General features: G+C 40.0%; 1 protein-coding gene across 1 annotated transcript; it reads left to right on the forward strand.

Moving 5' to 3' along the window:
* Nucleotides 1-1,191: 1,191 nt before the first annotated feature.
* LOC308397090 (exostosin-1-like) lies at nt 1,192-4,579 on the forward strand (the record flags this gene model as incomplete). The annotated part of the gene is made up of 5 exons (XM_080882805.1): nt 1,192-1,376; nt 1,445-1,549; nt 2,192-2,283; nt 2,460-2,794; nt 3,824-4,579. The coding sequence occupies 5 exons, from the start codon at nt 1,192-1,194 to the stop codon at nt 4,577-4,579; spliced, it is 1,473 nt and encodes a 490-aa protein (XP_080738931.1).
* Between the last annotated feature and the right edge of the window lie 7,446 nt (nt 4,580-12,025).

The following is a 12,025-nucleotide window of genomic DNA, read 5'->3' on the forward strand; positions in this document are numbered from 1 at the left end:
AATGACATCTATTTAGATCCTTTGCAAATTAATTTTATTCCATCAGTTGCATCAATACAAATTTAAGCAGCTACATGAATTAAGCGCCAGACACATAGATTAGTGGACCAGATGGTCAAAGTTGAATAATTGGGCCCAATATTGGACTCACTGAGCGATTCCACGAGTTAATTAAAAGTTCTCATGTTTGCAAAACACCGAGACGTAACTAATCCCTGCGCGATTTTTATACGCCATCTTAACCTTAAGATGCACAGGTATAGCGTAAACTCGCACAGACTCCTCAAATTACTGCCTGCAATTTCAGCGTGTCGTCAAAATATAATAAATGAGCGCTAAACAGAACTCAGTGACGTTGGCTGAAACAGCTACAAGATGTAAAAGACATGCATCCCACATGGTTAAACTGTACTATTGCAACAAGTCGTGTTTTACAACTTTTTAAAGTCCAACATTTGCAGTTTTCTGAATGGAGTTTGATTTGTAAAATGAAAGCAGGAATGACCCAGAGGACCTGTGAGTGCACCTCTGGGACTTCCCCGTGATCTGTGATTTCAGTAATTTCTTGGGACGTCTTGTGTTTTTGTTGCACGCTCCATTAACCAGATACAAACACATTTACAAATGCAAACTGGGAGATCCTGAATTATGGCGGGCTCCTGCACCTTATCGGAGCAAACAGACTCCCCGTGCATACTCCGATCCCCCCCCCAAGTCTGCCAGCCTGCTACTGTCTGGCTTATCAGCGCTGCTGCTGCTGCTGGATGCTGTACAGTGCAGCAGCTCGGATCCAGTTGAGGATTTCAGGATGGAAACGTGAGGATGGAAATGCTACTGGAACCCCGTATTCTCGTTTTGATAGCCCAGAAGAACACCAGTGTTCTCTTGTGATGCTTATTTGATCCATTTGCTTTACTCCATAGAGAAACGCTCCCGCCGGTCGAAGACGCTCCTGAAAGGATTTTATTGATACGCATCTCTCCAGATCAGGTGCGCCGGCGTCTCCTTAACTTACCTGGGATGATGATGATTTCTGCTCATTTCTGACTGTGAGCGGCAGCGCACAGAGGGGGGGATGTGGATTTCAATTTCAAAGTTTGGGTCTTCTCTTGCTGTGGGTTTCTGAGAGAGGGGGGCATGGCTTATGCTGATTGGAGATGCACGCGCCTTGTTTAACCGACTTAATTCTGGATGGATGCTGTCGCTGTGATCGCGGCTCTTCTGGCAGATGAGTGTGCATTTGAATTCTCACTGTGGGAACCTATCGCGTTCACAGCTCGCTGTGTTGTGTTTTCCGCCGGGACTGTGGTCCTGTCTCGCGGAAAGTTTGTGACTGGGACGCGGCGGAACATGAAGGCAGCGCACAGTGGATCTCTGTGAGCTCTGTGAATTTCCTTCCGCACGTGGTTTCAACATAGCGTGTCATTTGCTAATGGATTTACAGTTCGAGGGTTCATGAAGAATGTGTTTCCGAAGTGGATATTCCTCCACGAGCTGGAGGGGAGAGCAGCGGACACTTCCTGGAACCACAGGTGTTCTATACAAACAGGTGAGAGGATTCAATTAGGAATTACGCTTACTAAAGAGTTATGAAATATAATTTGTAAGGTGGAAATTCCTAAAGAGTTAATAATAGAGGTGGTTTTCCTGGCAAAAACAGCCCATGTGTTGAACGCGTAGCTCGCTGCAAACTCCCTTCAGAAATGCTGCATTTTAGTGGCGAACCTGTCATCAAGCGACACTCTTTCGCCCCTAACGAGACACCCTGCGCTGTGACGATGATGTCGAAACAGCCACCGTTATCAGGCAATTCAGTTTTTAAGCGAACACCGGGCTCTGCATACTATTTAAGAAAGTCAGAAGCGCTACTGAGCCGTCCATGTCACATTTAGCAAAAAACAAAAACTTTTTGAAAAAGTTAAATATCAAAACAAAATTAACGTGTACAAATCAGCTTGGGCTTTTATTATTTTAATGCCGTGTCTTTAGGCACATTTTTGTGTATTTATGACATGTATTGTGTTGAGTAAAGGTGCTCAGATATGGTTTAACATTTTTCACAGAGCTTCTACGCTGTTATTCTGATTTTTTCCGTGCAATATTGTATCAATTATTTATTTAAAAAAATGTTTGTCTCAGAAACTCCGATATCTTATTTCATTGATAATTTTCTATTTATGTTTTCTTTTAGTGACGCCAAAACCCAAAATGCCGAGTTGTGGGTAGAGAGCCGACCTGCATCTACCTCCCTGCAACCCCTCTCCTCGTCATTTCCTCGTTCCCGTTTCCCTGCTTTCTTTTGGCATCCTTTTGTCAACATTTTTACTCCCTTTTATTAATACTTGTTTTATTTTAATCTCTAAGTTGATCCGTTTTCAGCTCCATCACTATTCTCACACCTGCTGCCCACCTCGTTTTATTGTGAACCTCCACCCTATTCTCCTCTCTTCCCTCCCCAGACCCACCACCTCCTCCTTTTCCTCCCCCTACAGCACACATGCAGGCCAAGAAGAGGTACCTGCTTGTGTCTGTGGGGGCCGGTCTTCTCTTCCTCATATATCTGTGGGGTCTGCAAATTGGGGAGTTCCAACAGCAGCCATACCAGTATCATCAGTTTCCCCAGTACCCCCTGTATCATCAGTACCACCAACAAGAATACCAGTACTACCGCCAAAGTAAGGAAGTGTACTACCAGCCCCAGCCATTGCCCCAGAGAAATCCATCCAGACCACCCAGACACTGGCCGGAGTCGACCAAGCTGCTGGAGCCGTATTTGGAGGGAGGAGAGCAGGAGGTAGACTGGAATGATTTATAAGAAAAGAAACAATGAAAGCTCTTTAAGTAAAAACAAAAAGAAGTGAAAAAGTCCAATTTATAAGTGTTTAGTGATCAAAATGAAAGTCCAACAACAGGACAGAACAGTAAAACTGAGTTAAGGAGGATGGTTTCAAAGCTTTTGTGATTGTAAGCTGTAAGGGGGGGGTCACAAGATCAGAATCACAATACTTTATTTATCTCTATGGGGAATTATGTAATGATGATGATGATAACACTATGATGTTGTTGTTTTTTTTTTAGTATTTTCTCTACCAGTGAAAAAAGATTCTTTCATTCAAATCAAAATATCTGCAAACGAAACATCTCTGTTTGGCTGAGCTCTTACCAGGCATTCATGCTGAAAATAGCCTAGTGTTAAGCGTTGGCGGTGGTAGGTGTTATAGAAAGAAGTGAAGAGAGAGGAAACTTTTAGGAAGGCAAAAACACTTTAAAAAGAATTTTAAATTCAAGGAAGTTACAGCGATATTCAGAATTAAGGGGAAAATGCTGTGGATATTGCGAAGTGAGTACCAATTCATGGCATCAATGCAGCGTGTCACGTTGTGGCTTTTCTGCATATCCAACTACACTGCTTTACTTTGTTTCTTTTCACATACTGCTGTCTAAGCAGATATGCAAGTTCTTGTGCATAGACATTAGTTTGCTTTAAGGGATTACAAGCATAGATTGCTAAGCACCATTGCTTTGGGGAAATCAAGCACAAATTACCAGCTGAAGAATTCAGGATTGCAAGTAATGCAACAGGCCAGTCAGTAATGATGAGGGAGCAGTTTCCAGCCATGAATTTTCAAAAGCAGTTTTCAGCAGGAGACAACTTTTAAAAGCGTCACTATCTAGAAATCCCATTAGGTCAGAGATGCAGTTTTGAGTGCAAACTATTTATTCGTTTCTGGGTTTTTTTTGGAATTTGTTTTAATGGAGAGTTGACTGTACTGCACAAACATTGGTGTGATGTTAATAGATACATTTGTTTCTGTGGATACAGGAGGACACCCCTCAGCTCCATCATCAGCACACCTCCCCTCGTGAACGACGGGCGATCCGTGACAACATCTACAAGAACAAGCGCTGCCGCATGGAAACCTGCTTTGACTTTGCTCGCTGCCAGTCGGGATTCAAGGTTTACATCTACCCTCAACAGAGAGGCAGCGAGATCTCAGAGACCTACAAGAAGATCTTGACCTCCATTGAAGAGTCCCGGTTCCACACCACAGACCCTTTGAGGGCCTGTCTCTTTATTTTAGCTGTGGACACATTGGACAGGGACCAGCTCTCAGTGCAGTACGTCCAAAACATTAGATCGCGTATCCAGAACCTACCCACGTGGAACGATGGCAGGAATCACCTCATATTCAACCTTTACTCTGGGACTTGGCCGGACTACACTGAGGATTTGGGCTTTGAGGTGGGACAGGCCATGCTGGCCAAGGCCAGTGCAGATGTTGTCAACTTCCGACCTAACTATGATATTTCCATCCCTCTATTCTCAAAGGATCATCCGCTAAAAGGAGGGGGCATAGGTTATCTGACACTTAACGATGCACCACCTTCCAGGAAGTACCAGCTGGTTTTCAAAGGGAAAAGGTACTTAACTGGTATAGGTTCGGAGACCAGGAATGCTTTGTATCACATCCACAATGGGGAAGATATTATTCTGCTGACGACATGTAAACATGGCAAAGACTGGGAGAAACATAAGGACTCACGCTGTGACAGAGATAATGAAGACTACTCAAAGTAAGATTGATTTGTGATGTTTCTTTCACCTTTTTGTAGTTTTAAGTGGCTTTGAAATCTTTAAAAGTCGATTTCTTGGTCTGAATGCTTTTCGTGCTCCGTGCATTAGCATTCCATGCAAAGAGGTTCTCACCTTTAAACTGTAATGTCCTTGCAGACTTGGATATTTTCATCTGTTAATGCAGTGCTTATTGTGTTTTGAAACAGATCAGCTAGCACACACTTTAGAAGAAGTAAGTTGTGATGCTATCTCATTATCAGCTGCTTCTTGCTGCTGGTTATTTCAAATGCAGCGAGTTTGTGGATCATTACAACTCCTCACAAGTGCTTGTTGTGTTGTCAGCTCAGCAGTTGGTCGAGAGAAAAGCGATCTGAGCCGAGAAGTTCACCTTTTGAAAGTTTTAGCTTGAGCTGACAGCTGAAAGAAGAGACTCCATTGCACTTAGAGTGAAACAGACGCACCATTCTTGACTCGTCTCACTTTGTTAGTCCGAGTCATCTGTTGCATATTTTAGGTTTAGAAATTGTCGAGGTCCGAAGGAAAGCTCAGTGCTGTCAAACAGCAGCTTAAATTTTACAGTAAGAATCTGCATACAGAGGAGTCAGCAAATATTGCATCTGAGACATTGTTCAATCAAGAACAGTAGTTTGGACTTTTTCTTTTCTTAAATAAAATGTTCCAATGGTCCCTCACATACAGTTAAGGTTGTAATGGGTTTAATGTTGAAACTTGGTCTGAAAATCTGATTTCACTCATAGTGAATTCGGGGTTTCTTGCAGACTATAAACTTTATTCAGTGGCCTTCATTAGGACTACTTTGAATCCACTTCTGGGAAATCTGCTAATACTTCGCTTGTAAGATCATCAATACATTACTGATATGTTTTGGCCACTTAGTGAGAACAGAAACAAGTTTCACAGTCACAGCGAGAAGTCTAACAACTGAATTGTTTTTAGATGTGGTTTCACTGTGGCCTAACGGCTGATTTCGACTTCTGTTGTGAGTGTTCGCAGAGCCTACTCTGTAATCGACGTAAGTGGCTGACACGCTTGCCAGCATTCATGCATGGTGTTTTATGTGTTAATTAACTTGTGATTGTCTCTTGGTGCTTTTTATGCAGTCCCAGCTAAGATGGAAACGAATAAAATGCTGACATCAGTGAGTCCTTACATTGAAGCAATGATTGTTGTTTTCTCACTGATCTTCCAAAACGACACCAAAACATTATCGGGAAATGCACAGGAGCAATCAGAGGTATTGAACAGGCCAATCACAAGTTACATTTCCAGACAGGTTGTAACACGGGTTAATTTAGAGGGGTTTGCTGTTACAACGTATCAACGGCATACATTTAAGTATAAATTTGCTGGGACTCTCAAAATAATAAGTGTCTTTAGCAGCTACATGCTCTCCTATGTTCAGGAGCTACTTTCAAACATCTAATTGGAGTTTAATGCTACAAAGGTGACTACTGACTTTGCTGGAAAATGGACATCTTCTGTAGCAAACCTGTTAAGCTGTTTGCTGTTTAAAATCCAAACAACACGGTGAAAGATGCTAAAACACAAATGGAGAAAGAGGGCAATAATTTGATGCGTCTTTGTCACCACCAATGATCCTATATATATTATATTGGGCAAAATTATAAGGCCACACCTCTTAATCTCTGAACTCAGGTGTTCTTAATCCCGTTGCTACAGATATATAAAATCAAGCATCTCTCCATGCAGTCTGCTTTCACAAACATTTGTGAAAGAGTGAATCGAAAGAGCTCACTGAATACAAGCAAGGTACTGCAATAGAATAAGCTGCAGATTAACTGCCATTAACATATATAACATATAATAAAAAAGCTGGGACCTTCATGTCATGAGTTTCTATTGCTGAGCAGCTCCTGCAGATGTAATGTTTAGGTGGCTCAGTCCTTTTCTCCATGGAGTGTGTGTGTGGTCCTCTGATCCAGCATAAAAATCCTCTAAAACATTCACTGTTGACATCGCTTGGTATATTTTTATTTACTGGAAACATTTCACTATCTGAAGTTGGAGGTTGTATATGAAAAGTCAATAGATGAACCCCTCGGTTTCTCTTTCATTTCAAATCGAATGTGCTGCAGTACAAAGCCAGCACAGCAAAAGAAAAATCTGTCAGTGTCCCACTGCTAATGGACTGCGGTGTGTTTCTGAAGGTGCAATGACTGTAATCAGTGGTACAGGATCGCATTTCTTGTTGCTTCACAGGCCGGTACCAATACTTTATCAGCAGCTGACGGCATGCTGAGAGCACATGTCTCTAGAATGCAGACAAAATATAAAACTATCTCAGAAAATAAGAATAACAAATTGGAAATGGTATACGTGACCACTGTGTTCGCTGAAAGCCCCGTTTGTCTTTAATAGTCACTTCATTTATTATGTATTGGAACATTTTCCTGTAGGTGTGTTGTGTGGTAGGAGGATTGTTGCTTCAGACGAATCTAGACAATACAATACAAGAGTACATTAAGACTTTTATTTAACTTGAACTTGTTCATGACAATGTGTTGATTTAATGAAGCTGGCTGGTAAAACTAGTGGCTTTATGAGCAGCTTTTAGGGAAGAAAAAAACCCAACATAATGTATGTTAAAGGTACTCGAAAAGAAATCCACCATGTACTCAATGCTGAATAAAGCACAAAAGGCAATAATCCATATGCTCCTGAACACAAAGTGCTTATAAGCCTGCCTCACTAATTAAATAGTACATTAATCATTTTCTCAGTCTCGGTGTGATATCAGGCTGTTATTAAATACCAAATGTTCTGCTCTAAGGTGCTCTTTTGTTCTTCTTTCTCGTAATTTGACTTAACAAGACATTTTAAGGAACTTTAAAGCTTGGTGTCTGTCTTACTAATAATAAAAGTGATTAAGTGTGAAGGGGAACTTACTTTGTCAGATGAGACACATGAGATGGTATGTAGAGCTCTGCTTCATGTGTGCTTTGCTGTTTAAGAAATTGATGGTTGATGGTAAATTCTAGCACGCTGTGGGAAAACTACAAGTATGCAGCTTGTACAGTCTGTTTAGCCACTGTTGTTTTTTGTTTTTTTTTTCTGTGCAGAAATTATTTAAGACTATCCAGACTGAGCACTTGGACTAATAATTGACAACAACGCATTTAGAGACTTTTGTCTCATTAGTGAAAAACATATGGAGCACAGACTTAAATACAACAAACAAAGGGTTTGAATAAAGGTGTGTTACGTAACCTAAATTGGCTTAATCCAGCAAATATTACAGAACTGATAATTATTTTGATCATGCAAAAATTCTAAATACTTCCATTTTTATTTAAAGCTGGAGAAACTCAAACTTTAGTAAAGAAATGTGTCCATACTTTTTGTAGACTGAGATCTGAATGCAAGGTTGTGAACTAGGGCTGTTCGATATAACAATATATATCGGATGACGATATAAAAACATCTATCGTTTCATGTTACGCTATCGTTTGTTTCGTGGTGTCGCAAAATAAACTGTTTACAGCAATATTTTTTCATTATTTTGATGGTCACTGTAGTGGCTATATTAATTTCTTAAAGTTCTCTCTTTCTCTTATATTTAATATAATCACACTACAGACAGACAAGCGCTTGTTTTTATGCGTTGTCGTTAGCAACAGCGACGGTAAAACCACCGCGTGTCCACTCGTTTATTTTCCACATAAACCTTTCACAATAAAGCTCAAGATCCTGTTGAGACTTTTCAAAATAAACAGAATCACGTGAAAAATGCAAAGTATTTACGGATGAGAAGCAAAAAAGAGCCGTCAGGTGCTAAAAAATAAACCTTAGACTCAAACGTTAGAACAGGCTTTTTGCCCGCAGCACGCTGTGTAATAAATACTCACAAAGAAAACGGCGGCCGTTACGACTTACGTCTAAAAATGTATAGTTTCATGTATCGGTTAAAACACTGGACTCCAGGTACACGACGCGCAGCTGGAAACACTTCACGCAAGTCGAGCTGCCCGAGATTCACAGAATTTACAGAAAATGTTACATTTTTGTGATTTATATCGTTATCGGACGATAGATGTCTTGATATCGGGATATGAGATTTTGGTCATATCGCACAGCCCTAATGTGAACATTAGATTTTGTGTTAATAACACCATTTCTCTTGTATAAATGACCATATTCACACGGTTCTCTTTTTAAATGGATCCAGTTAGCCAAAATATTCAAAAATGCAAGGTGTGATCAAAGAGTTTAGGACTACACCCATAAGAATAAATATGTCTGACTAAAATTTGGCAAATCCACCCTTCAATGTGGTCGTCTTTTGGACTTCTGGACCGGTGGTAACTACTGGTTCCTTGGTAAAAATGTGAATTGCCTGACTCGTTGGTGAGGGCTTGCTGTCCTGTACTGTCTCATTAATACAAACTGCAGGACTACTTACGAATCACTTGTGAAACTCCAAAAAAGTAAAGGAAAAAAAAAAAGAGCTCTTAGTTTGTAATTTGCATCACACTTTTTAAATTTTCATAGTTAACTAGCAGATTTTTACAGAAGCTGGGACCTTCTATTGCAATCGATATGCAGGTTTAGAATTTGGTTTTATTTCCAAATTCTTCTCAAAGTACCCGCCAACATTTGTCCCTTGGAACCATAGGTTTCCATGGGGTTTGCAGCAGGTCTCTGTGCCTGTGCGAGTCAGACCTAAGGTGTGCAAAGTTTGCATTAAGAATATTTTGTCCAAAAAGTAAATCACCAGTGCCACTTCAATGTTTTTGCTCAGTTTTATTTTTGAGAGGATGTCGAACTCTGCATTTAGCGACAGTCTGACCCAGAGGACTAAATTGATAAGGCAGGTCAGTTTGACACAGATGTTTATGTTTGTGGTTGTTTGCGGTCTTGAGCAATGAGTCAACAGCAGCAGTGCTGAAACTAGTCCAGGGATGCACAAAAACATGAAGTCAGAGGGTAAATGGGCCAAATTTAATCACTTTTCATTGTTACAGGTGCCATTCCAGATCATGTTAACTAAAAACATGGCTCCGATTTCTGGCTCACTGAAGAAAACAAAATGGGAATGAAATAATTAACTGTAGGCTAGTTGGTTTTGTTGATATTTAGATTTTTGTTTAATGAATTTTTGAGCTTGTTTTTATTTTCTGGGTGTCTGTGGCAAAATCTGTCATGTGGTAAGTTTGATGATTCTTATTCCAAAAGGATAAAAGTTTGCTGTTTAAAGCTTCATGCTGTTAAACAAGTCAGATGAATCCAGCTTAAGAATCTTTTGATTCTCGAGGTTGTGACTGAGAGCGCCTTCCTGCCTGCTTGCTGCTGCTTCCTCTGGTGTCTTACACACAGCACATCGATACAGACATCACCCAGTGCAGTCAGGGGGGATCCTACACTGCGAGACTCCCTGATGGGAACAGAAACCAATGAGGATCTTGAAGCCTTGGGGCGGTCGATAATTGCCCTCCAATTGAATTAAGCTGTGAATGAAGGGGATAGATAGAAATCTCACCTCCCTCTGAGAGGCACCAAATTGAACTCACGCTGTTTTACTGTACATAGATAACAGCCAGCTGAACCAATTAGAGCTTTGCTATACAGAAGAGTCTCCCCAAAGACAATTTGATATCATAGGCTCAGGCTTAATTTACAGAAAAGCAGATTAAATGTTTAATCCAGATCACTGTCACATCTTTGATGATAGCTTACAGGATCAAAACAGGAAAGGAAAGAAAGAGTAGTGTGGAGGCTAGCCAGATGTGATGCGAGGTGTCCTGTTCAAGCCATAAATATGTTGTTTCATTTCTTTTCTTCCTGCTCATAACCTCCTCTCTTGTTTTGTCTCGATTGGCGGTGGTAAAAGTTGAAATTGGCAGTTTGGGAAACCTTGAAATCCAGCGTAGTGCTGAAAAAAGAAAGAATGACTCACCTTAAAAGTAACTCCAAAATTGATTGTATTGTGCGCTCCAGTGGGCTTGTTTTCATTGAGGACAGACTAAGTTATCACATGACCTGTTCAAATGCTGGTTTACTGCTCTTGCACATTTAACTGTTAAATCTACCGTGCTAGCATGGGTGTTTTTTTGTTTTTGTTTTTTTTCCCTATGTCTACCTATAGCATGAAAGTGGAACTTGCTAAGAGACACTTGGGAATATTTTATCTTTAATTCAAATTGATAAGTGATACTTTAACCTTTCAGTGAACAAGGACAGCATAGGCTCTCTCCATCAGGCTACATTAGTCCATTATTCAAAATTTTATCACAACACTGCAAACTATGCAACGTGCACATGTTTTAACTGTCTAGTAATCTCACACAAGCTTAAAAAAAAATCATAAATGGTTAACTTACTGTCAAAAATATCACGTACAGATTCAGTTTGTTGAATTTCTTCAAGTCTGAGTTTCAGTTTATGAACAGAATTATCACATTTCCTCTGCTTCTGTCTACTCCATCATTTTTATCTTTGAATGAAGAAATCTGACATTGTGACAACATATTTTTAAACTCTTAAATACACCTAGCTAAATCAGTGGCCAAGCTGCACATTAAACAGGTTGTGTGTGTGTGTGTGTAAGTGTGTGTGTTTGGTGAGAATTGGCCTACTGCAACCACAAATTTATCATCTGTGCAGATTAACACAGTGAAGAATGGATGAGAATTGGAAAATGTTGATTTCGGGGGAGGGACTGTGGGCTGGCATTTCTGTATGATTTGTTGAATATGAGGATTGCACCGGCCGAGAGGAATGCCAGGCTGGAGCACACAAAAAAATACACAGTATATGCTGAAGTGTTAAACTGCCAGTTACGTTTTATTTTCTCATTAATTAAAAGTGCTGAAACTGTGGGATCCCATGTTTCTCTAAAGGAATTAGTTATTTTTACAAGAAAATATAAAAAATGAGGCCAATAAAACTTTTTTCTTCTAAATTAAGTTAATTGTTTTTCCCCCTACCTGAATAGTTTTTTCTTTATCATTTACTTCTGCAATTTTAAATATTTGCATAACTTGCCAGCAATTGTGTTTTTGTATAACTAACCAGGATCTGTTTTAAATCACAGTATGTGCTGTCAATGCATTTTAGACTGACAACACACTGACAAGGATAAGCTCCGTTTTTCTTTCTGGCCCCATCTCAGCTTTCTGTGGCAGTTCAGTTATCGATGGCCTTTAAATGCCAACGGCTGCATTTTTATACACACACACACAAAAAATATTCCATCTTTGCTGTAAATGAAGCGATTATTTATAGGAGAGTGTATTTACAGTGCTTAACAAATTTATTAGACTCATAAACCACTCAGGTCAAGGTTTATGCCACAGCTGCCCTAAATGATTAATGTTTCCATAATGTTTAATCCACCAATAAGTTATTTGATCAAAATTGTGTTTTTATTGCTAAAATAAAAATCTGATTGTTGTTATGCACAAATTTACA

Source organism: Rhamphochromis sp. 'chilingali', assembly GCF_963969265.1.
Source record: "Rhamphochromis sp. 'chilingali' genome assembly, chromosome: 5".
Lineage (NCBI taxonomy): Eukaryota > Metazoa > Chordata > Actinopteri > Cichliformes > Cichlidae > Rhamphochromis > Rhamphochromis sp. 'chilingali'.